At 49.4% G+C, this 21,427-nt stretch overlaps 1 protein-coding gene across 1 annotated transcript in view; it reads right to left on the bottom strand.

The window, feature by feature from the left end:
- COMMD9 (COMM domain containing 9) overlaps window positions 1–13,837 on the bottom strand; it is a 45,952-nt gene extending 32,115 nt beyond the window's left edge. Inside the window, exon 1 of the mRNA XM_085643480.1 lies at window positions 13,704–13,837. Coding sequence (XP_085499606.1) covers window positions 13,704–13,754 — 51 coding nt within the window. The 5' untranslated portion in view covers window positions 13,755–13,837. The remainder of the gene's footprint in view (window positions 1–13,703) is intronic.
- Window positions 13,838–21,427: the final 7,590 nt, after the last annotated feature.

The raw sequence follows: 21,427 nt of genomic DNA, 5'->3' as shown, positions 1-21,427 counted from the left end.
TTTCACACAATGACAGAAATTAAAGGTGGCCACAAAGCAAACAAGCATTACAAATGCAATAGGTCTCGCTTTTTTATTAAGTTAAAGCCATTTGCTTTGTAATGGAATTGTATAGCAAAGCAAATGGCTTTAACCTAATGAAAGGCAAGACCTATTGCATTTTCGATGCTTGCTTTTAACATCAATTGTGAAATTTACGTCAATGTATCATGCATTTGGCTCTGAAAGTCTAACTTTGTTACATTAAACTTCAAAATGTTCCACTAAATTCCCCCCACACTCCCCGCTTTAAAAGAAACAAACAGGTTATTAACCCCAGACACTGGCGATCCGAAGCGCGGTGTGGATGTTAGCGCTAGTTAGCAAGGATGACCTGGTGAGGATGGCAGAGACGCGGGACATGCTAGATGAAGGGAAACACCTGAATGGGCACACAGACTGGTCTGACGAAGACCTCATTAGTGGCGGTGAGGACCGCTTACTGGTAGTGAGCAAGAAGCACAAGAGGGTGGTTACATTAGTGAGATGCAACTGTCGGCAGCGAGGAACCTGATTAGGCAAACACATGAGACAAGTGCATTGCCGGTGACGAGGAATCGCTTCAGAGAGCACAAAATGTCAAGCAGCCCTGCTGGCGGTAAGCAAGAGGACATGGCGATGTTAGGAAAGTGAGGAGACAAGCCAGCCGGCATTGGCAGTGAAAGACCTCACTTCTGGGGTTGTGTACATTTCCAGAATTTGAACTTACGCCCACTGCATCAGATATGTGTGTATATATATATGTGTATATATATATCCTCTCAAGATTCCCCAAGCTTTAGAGACGCACTCCACAAGGAACAGTTCATCCCAACTTTAATTCACAGGAGACAGCATTTCCAGCCTGGTTGATTAATGTCCCTGACGCGTTTCGATGCCTCCGGCATCTTAATCATAGGGTGGGTGATTTGGAATTCCAGAAACAGATTGCCGCTTATTTTCCCCAGCGTGCCTTCTCCAGTGAATTGCATGCTGGTAGCGGCAGTCCCAATTACTCCCCTTCGGTGGGGTCCGTTATTCCAACGAAAATTGTTCTCCCAATTTTACGCTCTGATATTTTTCTCCCCTCCAGTGGGTCCCAGGTTCGTAAATCTGCATTGGATACCTTCGTTCCTCGCGCTGGATAAGGCTGCACGTTATGCAGCCACACAGACCTTCAAACGGTGTAAGCGGCGGTGCGAACCTCCCACGGTTGGAGCTACCGTGTAATATATCCTCTCAAGATTCCCCAAGCTTTAGAGACGCACTCCACAAGGAACAGTTCATCCGAACTTTATTTCACAGGAGACAGCATTTCCAGCCTGGTTGATTAATGTCCCCGACGCGTTTCGATGCCTCCGGCATCTTAATCATAGGGTGGGTGATTTGGAATTCCAGAAACGGATTGCCGCTTATTTTCCCCAGCGTGCCTTCTCCAGTGAATTGCATGCTGGTAGCGGCAGTCCCAATTCAGTAAGAGTTTATTGTGTTTGCTTTGTGTCTCACAGTATGCATGCATAATGGTCTACTTTCAGCGCACAGTAGCTATTTTCCAGGTTCATTTCAACACTCCTTGAGTCATTTCTGACACCTTGCGCATGACTTCCATTTCCCACACTCTCCTTAATACTATGGGTTCATTTGTGTTTCACATTCACGCTTCACGTGTGTCTCCATTCCCTTTCATTGCCATTTCTTGTGCATGTTGAATTGTCTTGGCTTGACTCAGACCAGCAGCTTATTTTCATGGTTTCACCTACGATGCATCTTGTATTTCTTTCAGTCATTGCAACTAAGATTGTCTACATTTTTCTTGTGTTTTCAATCAAATTTATTTTTTCTACAGCTGCCCCTGAAGAAGGGATGCTTTTCATCCCGAAATGCATTGGGCACCTCCCTTTGAATTGACGTTCTACTTCATTGCCATTATGCAGTTTTTATACTGATTGTACTCTTGGTTTCTTTGTTATTCCTTACACTGATGCCACGTGCAATACTATTGTTGCTTTTTGATTGACTCATAAAAGAGTTTTCTTGCAAAAACTTTTTGTTTATTTGTCCAGGAGACTGTTGCTCCAGAGAGTTTAAAGCTCATGTTAATTCTATTTTCCTAGCGATTGTGAATGTGACATATTTGTTTTCCACAAAGTCCCAGCTGTGCACTCAGTATACCGGTGTAGTTCACCAGCAGTTCTGCATTACTTTGTAGCCTGGCACTTAGAATGTAGGTGCCCCATTAAACCAGTCGGGCCAGAATGCTGTGACGTGATCCGAGGCCTGGTTCAGCTGCAGCAGTGGGGGGCTCTGTTCACAGTTCATGCTCTGAGCAGTAGTGCCCCCCAACTCCACGGACATTCTGGCAGGCGGCAGAGTGAGGTGAGGGGGAGGCTCAGTTCAGAGCAGAGACCTTACCCCTCACTGCTGGGATCCTCTCACATGCGAGAGTGAGAGAGAACAAGAGAGAGAGAGTGGTTGATTGGCTGTGCGTCTGCGTCCCCACGCTTAAAGGTCGGTATGGTTACGGCTGTGGTGAACGCTTTCCTCGTCTCTGTTGTCACTGCAGTTATAGGGCGAGGGGGATGTTTAGGAGGGATTTGTAATCAATCCCTTGTCAGACCACACACACGCGAGGAGAGTCCTGGCCCTGCATGCCTGTCAGCAGCTGACAGTGGGACGGAGGGGACTGGAGTGCCAATCTAAGATTTCCCCTTACTCTTTAAACACCGCCCCCTCCTTCTGGTAGCTGCTGCCGGTCAGGAGCTCATTACAAGGCTGCCTCTCGTTTATTTATTATGAGCTAACTAACAAGCGCGTGAGTGTGATAGCTATTGGAGCGGCTGTGAAAGCGATACGCGAATTAAAAGCACGCCACGATAGCTAAGGGAGCGGCCGTGAAAGCGATATGCTAATTAAACGCACGCCGCCATGCGCGCGCTTGTGAAAGCTATTGAAACAAAGCAAAACAAGATGGCGTCGGACTGTCCGTACGTACACGTGCATGTTTTGCTTTGTGTCAATGGCGAGAGCAGCCATGTTTGTCCATCTGTACGCGTGCATGTTCAGCTTTGGCTGAATTGATCGCAAAAGGCCCTCGCATGGCGAACGCAGCACATGCGCGCTGCTAACGCAAGGCGAGACCTAATAAAATGAGGCCCATTCAGAAAAGAAAGAACTTTGAACATAAATTACAACAAGGCCAAGAAACACAGTTTACAGCACAAACAATTGGAATCAGATCGGTCAGTTGATTTGGTTTCTTTGTTGGAATTCTGAATTGCAACTATCAGAAAGATTAGATTGTAAAGTAATAGGCAAAGACAAAAGCAATGCATACTTCATGAGATGGAGTCATTTTGTCATTGTAGTTAGAAGCAAGGCTCTCCAGCCATTTGACAAGTTCCAAATGACTTCCACTGACCTTTCCCAAACAACAGCTTAGTGCCCTTCACCCTGCTGGAACTTCAGAGGCTGCCATTGCCAGCCCGCACCATGTTCAAAACCAGCTGCATCATCTACAAAGCCATTGCAACCAGAACCCCTGCTTATCCGGCCTACAATCACAATATCTCCAGTGGTTCTCAGCACACTCACAGTAAGGACACCAGCAGGCTGGAAACTAAGAAGTGTAAAAAAGAAAATTAAAAACAGGCATTAGGCCTTCTCCATCTATCCGCCCAGGATCTGGGCCGACAGCTTTGTATCCACGAGGACATCCCAAACTCTGCTGAAATTGAGGAAAGAGATGAAAACACATCTCCTTGAAGAACACGACATCGTGATGCAGTAACCGACAATCCCAATTACATGTTGATGGTGTCTTTGCCTTGTACTCTGTACATCATTCTACTGCATTTTGGCTAGGTTTCAGCTATATAAATGCCACATACAAACAGAATGTAGAAGCGGAAATAGGGGGCAAAGAAAACCAACAAACCAAGGTGCATTTTCTGTTTCTTTTTTTTGTCAGTGACATCCACCTTTCTTTTTGCAGTTTTATAGGGCGCAAATTTCACCCAAAGGCATCACATCACTTCATATAGAGCCAGAAGTTTACAATGAGAACCAGGTTTTACACTCAAGTTTTTAGCTGCAAAGGTTGACCATCACACATCAAAATCAGTTTGTAAGGTATTGCAAAGCTCCTCTGTTATTGTACTAAAAAATGTAGTCTCTGGGACAGGCGAGAGCAAACACCACTTGGATTTGCAGAAAGCCAGATTGGCAAAATACCCTAACCTACTCTTGGCAAGTAAAACCAGGCAAAAAAAAGTCATTATATATAATTTGATACACCTACATGTAACGGGTGTGATTTACATAAAATCACATATCTTACATAGATAATGCTTGTCCAAAGACCTCCAGTTTGTACTGTAAAGTGAACTTTGAGTAGAAATCCCATACTAGAGAGTACTGACTTGCCGATGCACCATAGTGCATGGCTGAATGTCAGACAAAAATGGTCATGTGCACAAATGATATCACTGACACACAGTTCTTATATAATCATTCACTCAGCGCAGCAATATTTGACCCAGTGCTCCACTATAATAAGGAATCTAAGCCAGTGGTTCTCAAAGTACGACCCACAAGTCTCCTTTCCCTCATGGGCCGCAGATCTTCCCCTGGGGCTGGATCACCTTCCCTTGTGGCCTGTAGATCTTCCTCTGCGTTGGCCCGCCTTCCCTTGCGGCCCGCAGATCTTCCTCTGGAGTTGGTCCACCTACCCTTGCAGCCCACAGCTCTTCCTCTGGGGTTGGTCCACCTTCCCTTGAGGCCCGCAGCTCTTCCTCTGGTGATGGTCCACCTTCCCTGGCGGCCCACAGATCTGCCTTTGGGGCTGGTCCTTCTTCCCTTGTGGCCAGCAGATCTTCCTCTGCGTTGGTCTGCCTTCCCATGTGGCCCACAGAACTTCCTCTGCGTTGTACCGCCTTCTCTTGTGTCCTGCAGAACTTCCTCTGGGGTTGGTCCGCCATCCCATGCGGCCAGCAGATCTTCCTCTGGGTTTGTCCGCCTTCCCTTGTGGCCCGCTGATCTTCCTATGCGGTTGGTCCATCTTCCCTTGCGGCCCGCAGCTCTTCCTCTGGGGTTGGTCCACCTTACCTGGCGGCACGCAGCTGTTCCTCAGGGGCTGGTCCACCTTGCCAGGCGGCCCGCAGCGGTTCCTCCGGGGCTGGTCCACCTTCCCTTGCGGCCCGCAGATCTTCCGCTAGGGCTAGTCCGCCTTCCCTTGTGCCCACAATTTTTCCTCTGGGGTTGGTCCACTTTCCCTTGCGGCCCGCAGATCTTCCGCTAGGGCTAGTCCGCCTTCCCTTGTGCCCACAATTTTTCCTCTGGGGTTGGTCCACTTTCCCTTCTGGTCCGCTTATCTTCCTCTGGGGCTGGTCCATCTTCCCTTGCGGCCTGCAGCTCTTCCTCTGGGGCTGGTCCATCTTTCCTTCTGGCCTGCAGATCTTCCTCTAGGGCTGGTCCGCCTTCCCATGCGGCCCGCAGATCTTCCTCTGCATTGGTCCACCTTCCCTTGCAGCCCGCAGATCTTCCTCTGGGGCTTGTCCACCTTCCCTCTCAGCCCACAGCTCTTCCTCTGGGGTTGGTCCACATTCCCTTGAGGCCCACAGCTCTTCCTCTGGTGGTGGTCCACCTTCCCTTGCAGCACGCAGGTCTTCCTCGGGGTTGGTCCACCTTCCATTGCGGCCCGCAGATCTTTCTCTGGGGCTGGTCCACCTTCTCTCTCAGCCCACAGCTCTTCCTCTGGGGTTAGTCCAACTTCCCTTGAGGCCCGCAGCTCTTCCTCTGGTGATGGTCCACATTCCCTTGCGTCCCGCAGATCTTCCTCTGCATTGATCCGCCTTCCCATGTGGCCCACAGATCTTCCTCTGCGATTGCCTGCCTTCCTATGTGGCCGCAGATCTTCCTCTAGGGCTGATCTGCCTTCACTTGTGGCCCACAAATCTTCCTCTGCAGTTGGTCCACTTTCCCTTCTGGCCAACATATCTTCCTTTGGTGCAGGTCCGCCTTCCCTTAAGGCCCACAGATCTTTCTATTCGGTTGGTCTACCTTCCCTTGCGGGCCGCAGATCTTCCTCTGGGGTTGGTCCTCCTTCCCTTGTAGCCCGCAGCTCTTCCTCTGGGGTTGGTCCACCTTGCCTGGCGGCACGCAGCTGTTCCTCAGGGGCTGGTCCACCTTGCCAGGCGGCCTGCAGCTGTTCCTCCGGGGCAGGTCCACCTTCCCTTGCGGCCCGCAGATCTTCCGCTAGGGCTAGTCCGCCTTCCCTTGTGCCCACAATTTGTCCTCTGGGGTTGGTCCACTTTCCTTTCTGGTCCGCTTATCTTCCTCTGGGGCTGGTCCATCTTCCCTTGCGGCCTGCAGCTCTTCCTCTGGGGCTGGTCCATCTTTCCTTCTGGCCTGCAGATCTTCCTCTAGGGCTGATCCGCCTTCCCATGCGGCCCGCAGATCTTCCTCTGCATTGGTCCACCTTCCCTTGCAGCCCGCAGATCTTCCTCTGGGGCTGGTCCACTTTCCCTCTCAGCCCACAGCTCTTCCTCTGGGGTTGGTCCACCTTCCCTTGAGGCCCACAGCTCTTCCTCTGGTGGTGGTCCACCTTCCCTTGCAGCACGCAGGTCTTCCTCGGGGTTGGTCCACCTTCCATTGCGGCCCGCAGATCTTTCTCTGGGGCTGGTCCACCTTCCCTCTCAGCCCACAGCTCTTCCTCTGGGGTTAGTCCAACTTCCCTTGAGGCCCGCAGCTCTTCCTCTGGTGATGGTCCACATTCCCTTGCGTCCCGCAGATCTTCCTCTGCGTTGATCCGCCTTCCCATGTGGCCTGCAGATCTTCCTCTGCGATTGTCTGCCTTCCTATGTGGCCGCAGATCTTCCTCTAGGGCTGATCTGCCTTCACTTGTGGCCCACAAATCTTCCTCTGCAGTTGGTCCACTTTCCCTTCTGGCCAACATATCTTACTTTGGTGCAGGTCCGCCTTCCCTTAAGGCCCACAGATCTTTCTATTCGGTTGGTCTACCTTCCCTTGCGGGCCGCAGATCTTCCTCTGGGCTTGGTCCTCCTTCCCTTGTGGGCCGCAGATCTTCATCTGGGCTTGGTCCATCTTCCGTTGCGGCCCACAGATCTTCCTTGGGGGTTGGTTCACCTCCCCTTGAGGCCCGCAACTCTTCCTCTGGTGATGGTCCACCTTCCCTTGCGGCCCGCAGATCTTCCTCTGCGTTGGTCCGCCTTCCGATGTGGCCCGCAGATCTTCCTCTGCGATGGTCCGCCTTCCTAGGGCTGGTCTGCCTTCCCTTGTGGCCCACAGATCTTCCTCTGGGGTTGGTCCGCCTTCACTTGCGGCCCGCAGATCTTCCTCTGTGGCTGGTCCGTCTTCCCTTGCGGCCCGCAGATCTTCCTATGTGGCTGGTCCGCCTTCCCTTGATTTGTTGACCCATCATCTAAGCCAAATTATAAATTTAATGTTGTGCTGTGTTGTAGTCTCATACTATCCTAAGGGATCAGTAAAAATTCAGGAAATGGGCAAATCACCTTGTCACGATTCACTCCCTGTGCTCTCGTTCCCACCACCAGGGGGCCAAATTGTGGAGCTTTCCAGTGTTCTAATAGGCTTCCAGACACTCCCCTGTATGCATATCCTGACTTCCAGGCATTTGGACATCATTTAGGAATTGACATCCATTCCCAATCTATGCCAGTTTTTGTGGAAGCCAGTCTGCTCATCCTGGAAACTCCTTTACCTATAATCCCCTGGCTCACTGCTTTGTCTCCAACCCTACAGGCCAAGGATGGGTGGAGGAATTCCTATGGCTGGCTGCTGCTAGCCTGCTCACACCTGATGTGCATGACTGCTGTGAGCTCTTTTAAGCCCCATCTCCCTTCACCCCAGTGTTGGTCACTGTAGCTGTTTTATGGTGAGACCGATCCTTGTTTACTGAGCTTTTGATATTCCTTGATTCCAGAGCTATAGTTAATCCTTCTGCCTGACTTAGCACTGCCTGCAGTGCTACCTTGTTTCCTGAGTTCCTGAGCTATAGTTATTCTTTGTTTCTGTTCTTCAGTTTTTCTTTGTTCCTGGTTTGCACTGCTTGCAGTGCTCTCGATTTCTTGTTTCCTGAGCTGTAGCTTTTCCTGTTTCCTTGAACTAGCACTGCCTGCAATGCTACCTTGACTCCTGAAGCTTTAGTAATTGCCCTGTTCCTGAACTAGCCATGCCTACGGTGCTACCTTGACTCCTGAAGCTTTAGTAATTCCCTGCTCTTGAACTAGCCTTGCCTGCAGTGCTACCGTCACTCCTGAAGCTTTAGTAATTCCCGGTTCCTGAACCAGCACTGCCTGCAGTGCTACCTTGACTCCTGAGCCCTAGCTCGATTCTTGTTCCTGCCCCAGCACTGCCTTCTATGCTACTTTGTTTTTTTGAATCCTGAACCTGCACTATTCTAGTATACCCTTGTAGCCTCCCCTTCTGTATATCCTTTTCCAGTCCCTGCCTTTCTTCCCATTTCCTTGGTTTTAGTTTGTGGTCTTTCTATTCTGCTGTCTTGCTTCTGTTACCTGCTTTCTGCCAAGTGTGCCCTGTGATTCCCTTCCTTTCCTGTTAATCACTCCTCCTTGCTAGCTCCTTGTCATTGCGCTTGTGTTTAGTTCTACCCCTTTGCAGTAACTGCCCTATGTGTTCCTATTTGAACGCCATCATCCGTGGGCACCGCTGACTACCTAGGTGGTGTTTCTTGTTCACTGTGAGTACTGTCTTTGAGTTACATTTATAACATCACCATAGGGATCAGCTCCACCTCCCGCTGCCTTTGCATGCATATCCTATATATGGGTATTTGCAGTCAGTATCTGTAACAGCAATTGTGGGTGAGGAACTTACTGAGCTTCAGTCTTATTGTATGGAGCTCTGAAGTGCTTTACCCCACATTCCCTTTATTGTTAATGTTGTATCATATATATGTCTTGCACATTTGTCCTGGGTGTAGTTAGTCTAAATGCTAAATTGCCTCATGAGTGCCCTTCCTTTCTAAGTCTCACCCATCTTGTTCACTTGTACAGGCTTCCCCTTTGGATCCCTTTTTCTCCTCTGACTCCCTGTGTGATCCTAGGCAGCGCTGTACTACTCTTTCTGTGCACTGTACGTTTTCTACCCAGTTTCCAGTCCTTGCCCAAGACCCTGACTGTGTCCCCGACATAGTCCCAACAGTCCCTGACACACCTCATCCTTACTAACTACCCCTTACTAACCTCTCCCACACTCAGCAGCTGAAGGGCCTTCCCATGCATTAATAACATGAAGTTTCAAATGAATACTTCTAAGGCATCTTCAAAGATGTGTTTGCCCTATACTAATACCTCATACTAGTGCTTCATTTGAGCCGGTTGTTTCCAGTGCTTGCCACCGGCACTTATTTGTCAACACCGGCACTTATTACTGTCTGCCACATGGTGGCACTGCTTATGTAATTTAGAGATGAGCAGAACAATAGTTGTTTATTATTTCAATATACATTAAAACAAATCGAACCTGCCACTCAGACCATTCTTAAAGCTTTGGGGCCTTAAATAGTCTGAATTGTCACACTTGTTGCAGTGTGATAGTTAGTGGTTGTGCAGGTACTGTCATTGGAGGCGATGACAGGGGCAATGGGTGGCGCAGGCTGAAGTGGCCTTCTGGGGGAGGGTCCTGGCACTTATTATTTTACAAATTAATCACTGCCTCTTACATATATTGGCCTAACGGCTAGGGCGCTCGACATTAAACCTGGGGAACTGGGTTCGAGTCTCGGTAAGGACGCTGAACATCCTGTGATTCTGGGCAAATCACTTATTCTCCCCGTGCCTAACAAAGAATGAATGTGTGTCCTAATGTAACGTAACTGGTGCTTTGTAAAGCGCTCTGATACCTGATTGGATTCGGGTCAAGTTCACGCTATATAAAACTCTGCAAAAAAACACAAAAAAAGATGTACTACTGAAGTGCACCATGGGTTTCAGGGTGTCCTCATTCTTTGGGTGATCCTGCAGTCCCCAATATCTTTCTAAAACACCCAAACACCTCTATCTCTAAGAAGAACCTGTGCACACCCAACATGACAGCAGTGGTACCTTCTGTTTACGCTATTCTTCTACCAATGATAACTATTTCCAAAGTTCCTGGAGAAGACCGGGTGCAGGGGCTGGTGTGGCCTTTCTATATGTCACCATGTGCTATCAAAACCTGCAGCTACAATGAAGCTTGAATGCCTACCTCCATTTAAGAATAAATGGAGGTGTGAAGGAGAGACATGTTCTGCCTAACCCTTTTTCTCTTCCACTATCCTTCTAGATGACTGGGAGACTGCCAGAGCGTAAACTCGCTACAGACAGTTAGACAACAGCAGTATACAGCAGACACTACACACTTGATGGTAAATATCCAGTCTTTAACAGGGCATAAAACAAAACAAATGATCCATTTGAAAAGTCCCAACGTGAAAAATGAAAAAATTACACTAGTATTACTAACTGTAGAAAGAATGCAACGCACAGGCATTGCTAGATGCAGGTGCACCTGTCTACACGAGAATCGCTAACTGCAGAAATAATGCATTATACAGGTATTGCATAAGTAATGCCAATGACAGAATGGCCGACTGTGCCGGCTCCTTAACAGGGGCGTCAGGGCGGAGCCCTGTGAGGCACCATTTACAGCCCCTTTCCTCTGCCCACAACTGCTAGTTATTTAACCGAGCAGTGTACTCGAAAACACAACTTTTGTGATTTTATGAACAATGCCAGTGTACAGGTCTGCACTCTTGGCCTCGTCTCCTAGCTCCTGATTACTGTAGGAGGAGAGGGCTGAGGCAGGATCCATTATTGGAGTGTTGTTTAAAAACATGTCACTCTGTAGATGGATGTCTGGATTGAACATGTGAGGGGGGTAGTTCAACTATGATCATCTCACCCAGACATAATCCATTTTATTTAGCAAACATGCCTCAGGAAGCACAATATATATACTAAAATGTGGCTGTCAGGACGCACATCTGTGCATCTCTGAGGCCAATGAGGAGCTACACAGAGTAGCAGGGACAAGATCTCTAGCACTGCTCAAAGGAGATGGATGGAGTTAGGTCTTCCCCTTTTTAATCCTGGTCCTGCTACTCTGTCTGGTTCCTCATTTTGAATCAAGGATTTCTGGTTCCAACGTCCAGAAGCAGATTCCTGCTCTGCTGCTGTCATGGAGCCTCCGAGTTGCCAGCAAAGGAAGTAATGTAAGACAAATATGCTGGGTCTCATTAATGGGTTGTTTGCTGTAGGGCAGCGCAGCAGGCCTTGCTGCTGCGCGGCCCTACGGCTAAAGAAAAGGGCAGGAATGCGCCGTATCTATTAGATACGACACATTCCTGTCCTTTTCTCCTGCACCGGCTCACAATGGGGTGCCATGCACCAACGCAGGAACCATTGCACCACGGTGCAAGGGTGTCGGCATTGCGGGGATGATTACTTTTGTGTAGGAAGGAAAACCTTCCTGCACAAAAACAATCACAAGAAGATTTTTTTCCTCTTTCTATGTGTGCTGCAGACGCATAGAAAGAGGAACACTGAGGAGAAATAAAGATATTTCTCCTTGTTGTGCCTCCCTTACGCCTGGGAGGCGTACGTTTTTAGTGCTGCCTCAGGCTTACGATTTCGCATAAATCTGGGGCAGTGTCAAAAAGCCATGGATGTTGCTTGAACACTCCCAGCAACACCCATGGAACACCCCTTTAACGCAGTTTTCTGCGTGAAAAGGGCACATATTTATAAGGCCATTAAAATCCGCTTGGCTTTACGGGGCCTTATAAATATGCCAGTGGCATATCGCGCCACCGGAATATCAAAACAGTGACGTGCTAGAGGTGCCAAAGTGCCGGTATGGCATTGTAAATTAGGCCTGCTGTTTCTCTGTGCATGTATTAGTTTGTGTCTTTGACTTAGAGGGAATGAGATTGAGTGAATGTATGTGTGTATTTTTGAAAGTGTCAATGAGAGCAAGAGTGAATGAGAATCAGTGCGTATGAGGAAGGGTATGAATAAGTGAGTGTGAGGGAATGCATGAAGGAGTTAGTGCATTGGGAGTGATAGGAGATTGTGAGAGGAAGGGAAGTGAGTCAGGGGTGTAGCAATCAATGGTGTAGCAGTTAGAGGAGCACCCGTGCCCAGAAGCCTGATGGACCTACTGAATCTTATTTATTAAAGCAGAGGGCTTGTACATCCGGAGCTGCGAGTGCGAAAGTGTGAGTGTTTTTTAGTGACAACTAATGAGTGTGAGTACATTTGTGTGTAGCAGTGAGTTGCTATGAGTGAGAATGAGTGTCAATGTGATAGGGTGAGAGAAGGGTGAGAGAAGGGGAAGTGAGTAAATGAGTGAGGTGGGAAGTGACTAAATGAAAGAGAGTTTGTGTGAGTGAGAAACTGAAAGTGAGTAAGAGTGTGTTTGTGTACATGTTTTATGATTGCGATTCTGGCACTGGCCATGGCATACTCAATATGATAATATTTGGCATAAGGACGGGCACTCAAGAAAAAATACAGACCCTGAAATACTAGAATACTTGATATATGGGAAAATCCTGCTGCTGACATACTCGAGTTCATTCTTTCCCTTAGAGAGGGCAGCCATGGAACACGGGGTCTGAGGCCACGGGTGGGGGAAGCAAATCATGATAAATGTCTGGCGTTGAAATTCCAGAGGCCATTTTTGACATACCAGTCACCCACAGTATATGGGTTGTATCAATGGTAACATTCTGGTACTAGAATATTGTATGTAATTCTTGGCTTAAGGGGGATACCCACAACAAGATGCTGGCATTGGGAGCCTGAAGGTAAATCTTACATATGAGGAAACCTCAAGGCAAAATGTGAAAACTATGGGGTGAACTCATGGCAAGTATTACACCCCCCCCCCCCCCACCCCATCATCAAAGATCACCCCCCGTCACTGCTGCCATCTGTGAAAATAAGCCATACAAAGAGCACGGGCAGCTGCCGAGATAACTCAGAGCAGAAGTTCTGCTAATCGTAGAAATATTGTATTGCACTGGAATTTTCACCTGGATCTACACTGCAGCGATAATTCATCATATGAGCACTGCCAACAGTCGACCACATGCAGTGCTAACATTCAATGCATGGCGCATACATTCCCAGCTGCAATAGTGCATGGTCCAAGCATTGCCAAATACAGTTATATGGAATTATTTCTACTAACAGGAGATATAATGCAGTGCACGGTCATTACCGGGTTGAATCATAATGCAAACAAACATTGCTATCTGTTGCCAACACGCATGCATGGAGGATTGCCAGCTGTGGGCATGCTGGCGGTGATAACACCTCCAGTGAGAACTGCCAAGTGCAGACACGAGGTATCGCTTGCAATTTGAGCCCTTGACTCCCTCCACGCATGTATATTGTATCGAAAACGTTCGACTGAAATTGACTGAGATGACAACTCCCATAATACATTACGGATCAAACTGACAGCACAGGGCTGGAAAGCTATGCCTTCGGGTAACGAGAAGTAATCATGATCTGGTACCCCTAATCACAAGGGCAGTGAATTAACAGCTGCGCTGATCGCGGGCAACAATAGTAATGGCAGCAGCGCTGGTACGCCTCTTCCAAGCACTATAACCGCTACAGAAGGTCTATCCGCCGTACCTTCAGCAGAATCTGCAGAGCTGCGAAGTCCTCCTCTCCCAGGGATGCCATCTTCAGCCTGTCATGTGACCTGTTTCCTCCCGATGAAGTGACGCAAGGTCACGTGATCCCGTTGTGCACCATGGGTGTTGTAGTTCAAGCGTGATTTTAGCGCTTGCATCCCTCCCTGGTATTTAGATGAAATATTCATCAATGTATGTTCAAGTCTCGAAGGAAACGGCTGCTTAGCGGGGCCACTGACTTAAGGTACCTGTAATGAGCAAAACTCCATACCAGGCAAGGTCACATGTTATAATCTAAGTGTAACTCAATTAACTTTGTTCCGTTCTGAAGTAAATTAACGCCTGGCTTGGTGGCGAAGCTGTGTCACATTTTTCATTTTTTACCACATATTTAAGTTTACATTTCTTTTATTGATTTTCAAGACAAATGAACCCACAGACAAGCCAACTTGGTCCTTGGTCATCAAAATACAATCTGACAGAAAAGTTATTGCTTTTGGCAAACGATACAATAACAAGAAAAAGAAACCCACCTTCAACCCCTCCCCCCCTACAGGTCGGTTGAACAGTCTTGCATGGTATATTTCGGGATCGAGTAAAGGATGGTATCTGGGGAGGGAACCTACTAAGGAGTAGAAGTGCTCGGGTCCGGTTGCTTCGGTGGGTCCGCAAGCCGTAGAAGTCTCAGGTATTTGGGGCAAGTCAGTTCCGTGAACTCAGAAGTCAAGAGTGTAAGAAAAGTTTCCCACAGGTCATGGAAGGAAGCATCCGGGTGAACCAGAGATAGCGAGATCTTCACCATCCCCAATATTCCCCACAATCTACAGAGCCATCCTAATCAGGTCGGGACTGTCTTAGTGCCCCAGTGGGAAAGTACATTTTGTACGGCTGCCCCTAATGCAAGTGCCATTTGTTTGCCCTTCCGAAATTTAAGTGGGAAGGTGATAGGGTTTAGGAGGCCCAGGGGGACATACACAGGAAGGATGGGGATTTGAGTATCAAAGTGGGAATCAATATCATCCAGAATCTGCTTCCAATTACCCTCAAGGGGGGGGGACAGTCCAACAGCAGATGAGTGAGGGTACCCAACGAGCCACAGGCTCTCCAACAGTGGGGCCTGCGAGAAGGGTTGCCTCTATGGAGTCGGGTGCGGGTCAAGTACCAATGGGTAGCTACTTTAGGTGCTGTCTCAATGGAGGCTACATTATGCGCTGTGCGTCGGGCCCTATAGTAAATATCAGACCACTCTTTCTGGGTCAGTGCTTGGCCCAGTTCCCCCTCCCAACGTAGCAGACCCGGAGTTTTCCCGGCGTTGATGGCGTGTTTGGTAAACTTGTATAAGTCCGAAGTCAGGTGAGAGTCGGTGTGTCGCGTGAGTAACCACTTCTTGAATGGTGTAAGATGTCTCTCGGCACCGGTGAAGGATCGAGGCCCTGTGGTGTCTAGAAAATGTCCTGTAGAACGGTGTCCTTCTGTAGTCCAGTGCAGGAACCCCACTGAGTCCAGCCCCAGTGTAAAGTCAGGGTTGTGGACTATGGGTGTGATGGGGACGGAAAGGTCATGAGCCTTCTAGAGACAGTGACCTTGTCCCAAGCCAGGAGGGTAGGATGGGTTTCTTTGGAAAGGTAAACATTCTGATGCCTCGCCGTTCGCGTGAGGAAGGGCACCCCACAAAGGCTGTCCGGCGAGGGACCTGTCCATGAACAGGCAATGTTTCTCAGACTCTGGGCGAGACCATTCAACCAATGCAGTGGCGGCTGGTGACATTTAAAAGTGGTGAGGCGTAAAACAATTGTTGTACAGCACTGTAGTGAGCGAGCGTAGCAAGCGACCCCGAACCACCTACGGTGGGTTTGGGGGGGTTCTCCCCGCAAGAAAATTTTGAAAAAAGAGTGGGCAAATGGTGCATTTTCAATCAAATTTGAGAAAGCCGGTAGGTTAATAAAGCAATTGTGAATCTGTTCTAACAAAGACAGAAACATAGAGCACCTCTTGAGCCAGGACAGGTGCTCAGTTTTGGACAGACACAAACATGCAGTACCTCTTGAGCCAGGACAGGTGATCAGTTTCGGACAGACCCGAACATACAGCATGCCTTAAGCCAGGACAGAAGCTCAATGCAGGGACAGACATGAACATACAGCCCCTCTTGAGCCAGGAGAGGAGCTCAATGTAGAGACAGATGCAACTACACAGTTTCTCGTTATCCAGAAGAGGTGCTCAATGCTGGAACAGACTCAACCATACAGCAACTCCAGATGCATGGGCAGGCTCTCCACATACAACACCTCGCTATGCCGAAGGGACAGTAACACTGCGTAGTGTTTCATGAGCTAGCTGAAGTGATTATTAAGTGAAACAACAAATTCAATGGTATTTCACTTTTTTCACGGCACCATTCTGGAAAATAACCCTTGTCCTTAGTTTGCAGCCAAGACTAGCGACTGATAACATGAACTCGGAAGTCAATATTGTTGAAATAGTTTAAAATATATCATAAAACCATCACTGCACTGTCTGTCTGCTCTTACAACAGTTTGCTGGTGCTAACTCGACACCCCCTGAGTAACCTAGCTTTATCAACAAGCCTGAGTTAAAGCCGGGTATCCGTCAGCTCTCAGCCTTCTGCTTACTGTCCGTGTGACTTCAGCAGCATCGCAAAAAAACTGGAAAAGGCTGCAGACCGTGCACAGAAATTAAATAAAAGGACAAACCTTTACTGTTTAGTTCATAGGCTATCCTGGCCGAATACAATGCATGGCATGTGATGTGAGGCTGATTTAGACGCTCTCACAAAGTTCCATAAATCAAGAAACAGAGAGTCTAGGAAAATGTTGTCATTTCTTCAACATCAGCCGCCACATTCGTTAAGTGAATGCTTTGCTGTTATTGAGCAGATGTGTGCAAAATATATCCAAGAATACCAGGACAATGCTAGCATTTCCAGATAACCAGAGGCTATTTACATATGTTCAATTTAAATTTACATGCATTGCCAGTTCAAACAGAGCCGCTGAGGGAGCTGTGGGAGCGGCTTTTGGGTCAATGCCCCAGCGCCCTAATGGACACACTGCCACTGAACCAATGCCCTCATTTGGCCCGCCCACCAGTAAGCCTGCAAGTTGGGAACACCCAGGCCTCCCTCAACGGGGTCTATGTATGTCAGCTCTCTGCGCAGTTGAGCCCTCTGGTACCGCCAAATAAAGCGTTCTATGTCCCTCTGCATGGAGAGTATGACTTCTGTCGTGGGCACCAGTGGGAGTGTTTGAAACAGGTAGATGATTTTGGGAAGTAGCATTATTTTCACGGCTGCTATGCAGCCCAGCCATGACAGTGAGTGTGGCCGCCATTTCCTAAGGCAGTCTCGGACCTGCCGTAGCAGCGCTGTGCAGTTCGTCGAGTTGGTGACCTGTATATTAGCGGAAAGTTGCAGGCCCAAATAGGGAATAGAGTCTTGCGCCCATTGGACGTGATAGAACCGCTGCAACAGCCCCAGCCGTCTCAGGTTCCAGAGAGAGGTTGAGAGCTTGTGACTCATGCACATTAATCTTGAAGCCCGATACTGATGCAAACCTGTCCAGCTCCGCTAGTAGGACAGGTAGGGATTCCCTGGTGCGCTCCAGCTTGGCCACAACATCATCCGCATAGAGGCAGAGTTTATGTTCCAACCCCCCAAAGCGCGCCACGTGATGCAGGGATCATCCCAAACCCTTTGAGCCATGGTCTCCATATACAGGGCAAACAGGAGCGGCGACAAAGGGCACCCCTGTCTCGTCCCCCTTCAAATGGGAAAGGTATTCGAGGTAGTCCCGTTCACCCGCACTTAGGCAATTGGGTAGGCGTAACTACTAAGTATCTAATCGATGAAGAAGTGTGGCAGGCCAAAGTGAGACAGTGTCGCCGTAAGATAAGGCCAGTGGACCCTGTTGAACGCTTTCTTGGCGTCAACAGAAAATATCATTCGTTCAGCCGGAAAGCGCTCAGATCTATCCACCAGATGTAAGAGTCGCTTGGTGTTGTCAGAGCACTGACATCCGGGGACAAAACCGGACTGATCCGGATCTAATAACTCGGGTAGGTAGGGTGATAGTCTCCATGCCAGGATCCCCGTAAAGATTTTTAGATCCACATTAAGAAGGGAAATAGGGTGAAAAGATGCACACAGGTGTCTATCTTTACCGTGTTTGGGGATCACTGTGATCAGTGCTTCTATCATGGAGGGCGGGAGAGGGCTTGAGGCCCCGATCGAGTTGTAAACCCGCACCAGCAGCGGGCCAAGATATTGCAGAACGTTTTATAAAAAGCTGAGGAGAATCCATCCGGGAAAGGTGATTTGTGAGGTTTTAAGTTAGATATAGTTGAGATGACCTCTTCCAGCCTAATGGGAGCTTCAAGCTCCTCTACCTGACTCGGTACTAGCGTGGCCATGGAAACTACCTTTAAATATTGGGTTGGGCCTTCCTCGGGTAAAGTCTGGCCGGCATACAGAGTCGCATAAAACTACCGGCACGTGTCAGCAATCTCGTGGTCAGTATTGTGTTCCCGTCCCTGCTGGTCCAAACCCTGGGAATGCGGGATATCTGTCTCTGTGCACACAGTCTGTTAGCTAAGAGCCTCCCAAATCTCCCCCCCCACATAAAAGGCATGCTTCAGCCCTATCTACATCCAGACCCCAAACTGTGCCCTTGTCGCCTTAAGCTGCTTCCAAACCCTGGGTGCGCCTGTCCGCTGGTGAATGCGCTCTAATTCGGCAACCTCACCCGATAATTGTTCCCTTTTCTCCCTCCTATCCTTATTGTCCTCTGCTGCTATCCCTAGGAGCTCCCCCCTAAACACCGCCTTCAGCGCATCCCATAGGATTTCCATGGAGATTGTGGGAGAGTCATTAAGGACAAAGTAATCAGTTATGGATTTAGTGACCTGCTGCACTACCGAGGGACGTTGCAACATCATCTCGCGCTGGTGCCAAAACCTACGAGAGGGTCACTGGTGAAGCAAAGACAGGGACACTCGCACTGCCGAGTGATCAGATAGGGGGCAAGGAAGAATCTCCACCTCCTGCGTCTGTTGCGTCAGTGTGTCTGATGGTAGCACATAGTCAATCCTGGCATATGTCTTGTGGGGGTGCGAGTAAAAAGTGTATTCCCTGGACCCCGGATGGTGTATTCGCCAGACATCTGTGAGCCCAGCTTCTGCAAGTAGGCACTTCCCGTTCTCAGAAAGAGCCCAAGTCTGCCCACAATTCTGCGTAGATCGATCCAATGCCTTGTCAAAGTCCAAAATGAAATCTCCCCCTAAAAACAAGGATCTGTCCGGGAGGCAGGTCAGCTCATGAATCACCCCCTGAATGAACCCCTCCTGGCCCTCATTGGGAACGTAAACAGTGGCTACTGTGAAAGTGTGTAGCCACAGTGTGAATGTGTAAGCCAAAAGTCTGCCTTTAATCTCGGCCTATTTGTTGCCTTAATGACCCGGGAACTTAGCAGAGACCAATATTGCCACTCCCACCGTCTTAGGGGCCCGAGAGGAGAACAGTTGGTGAGGGAATGCTTTGGACCTCAATCTGTGGATGTCTGAAGACAGGAGATGCGTCTCCTGAAGGAGGCAAATATGAGCATCCGAGTTGTCTAAGAAGGACAGGACAGCCTGTCGTTTTATAGGGTTATTGAGACCCCTAACATTAAGGGACAGAATGTTAATGTCAGTCGACATGAAGATGGACGAAAGTATGTGCTAAAAAGGGCTGCCCATTGACCGCACCAACCTGTAAATTCGAATAGATGACACAAACTGCAAATCCCAGTGACCCGCCATATCTGGAGGAAGGAGGACGAAGCCCCATTACCCCTAGAGTAGAACAAACAACAAATAACAGTAACTTATGAAGTCCACATGTGTCCTGTGCAATCTGTCCTATGGAGAGTCGTGAGATGTACAGCAGGAGCCACCCGCCGCCCCGTCCTGCCCAGGGCCTAGCCATCGAAAGCCAAAGGAGACCCACTAAAAAGTTTAATCTGATGTTACCAGAGCTAAGCAATCTTCGGCTGCTGAGTCCTCCAACAACGTGTCTAGCACAGCTTTGCGCTCCTTAGCCATTGTCTCAGGGTCTGGGTGAAGGCACAGGGGAGTCTTCCCCACTCGTTGCCATCTTGCTGCTCCGTCGAGACACCCAGCAGTGTCCTCCCGCTCCGGAGTGTCCCGGGCACCCTCTGGCAAGTGAAGAAATGAGGAGGCCTCCCAGAGGGAACTGACCTGGCGGAGTTTGCCCTCCCACTTGAAGATGATCCTGAAAGGATGGCCCCAGGAGTAGGAGATGTCCTACGAACGCAAGAATGCTGTGACTGGCTGGAACTCTCTTCTTTTCTGCAAAGTAGAGAATGCAAGATCCTGAAACAAAAGAGGTCTGCAAGAGCGAAAGTAAATGGATGCTTGGTCCGTGTCTCCCGAAGGATACGTTCTTGAAGTTGGAAGTCATGGACACATGTTAAGATATCCGGAGGGGAGGCAGTCGCTGATCTCTTGGGTCTGACACGATGAGTCTGGTCGAGCTTGATCCGCTGCTCCCGGAGGGCCCCCAAAACGTAGCGAAAAAGCTCCTTGATGAAGGTTTCGATGTCCTGCCCCTCCGTTCCCTGAGGGACTGCCCGAATTCTAATATTGTTCCTGCGGGAACGGTTCTCGAGGTGCTCCGCGTGATCTTGGAGGTCCAGTTGCTGGTCTTGAAGGCGGAGGACCTCCTGTTGGAGCTGTGTGATTTCCTCGTCCCGTGACGTGGCCTGTGTCTCCAGCTCATCAACTCTTTCCCCTACAGAATCTATGTGTCTGCATATCTCACAGAGTTCCGAGGTCAGTTCCTTTTTCATGGCGTGAAATTCCCCCGTTAGGGAAGCGAAAAGAGATTCAAGGACACTTCGGGTGACTGGCCCGTCTGCTTTGCTCTGGTCCTGTTCAGCTGGGGGCCCCCCCTATGCCGACGACACCTCAGCCCCTCCAGTACCAGCCTTGAGGGGAAGATCCTTCACTGATCTATCCTTCCTGGATTTGTTGGCGGCCATGTTAAACTAGCTACATCCCCCTTGTGTGCTAATATTGAGTGGCTCGGAGAAATGGCAAAGGTGTCAGATTAGTTGGAGCCGAGAAGGGAGCCAGTCAAGTTGCATGGGCCCGCAGTGGTCCCTCGGGTCAGCCAGACCGACGCTATGGGATGCAGCTCTCCCGGTGAACCCTCTCCACCTATTCACCTCAGGAGCTTCTCCATGGACCACACACTATAGTCACGGCCGTGTTCCGGAGCGTCTTGAAGGTCACTCCCGGTGCAGCCCGCCGGCACCCCCAAGGCCCCTCAACCTCAGCGGCCCCGTTTGTTGCGTTTATCTTACCATCAGCCAGGTAGGCGCACTGATGCAGGGTCAATCAGCACTGCTCTCATCCCCTGAATTATTCTCCGCTGCACCAGTTTCAGCCACTCTCCCAGCAGTCCTGGGTCCCTTCTCTGCAATGCGGATCGAAAACAGCACACCAATGCAGGGCTCGGCCCGTTTCCCGGCAGTGCGGGCTGGTGGATGATGCACTAGTGAGGTGGGGTGGGGGGGGGGTGCCCACTGAAATGGCTGGGCCCTCCGGTAAACGTGGACCAAGCGCCACTGCCGCTAGGCCTCCAGGTGGGACACGCAGGCCCGCTGTCCCCAGTCAGTCCAGGTCCTTGGCTCCGGGATGTGTCTC

Source organism: Triturus cristatus, chromosome 3_1 (assembly GCF_964204655.1).
Source record: "Triturus cristatus chromosome 3_1, aTriCri1.1, whole genome shotgun sequence".
Classification (NCBI taxonomy): Eukaryota; Metazoa; Chordata; class Amphibia; order Caudata; family Salamandridae; genus Triturus; species Triturus cristatus.
This window is presented reverse-complemented; position numbering and strand designations above follow the sequence as displayed.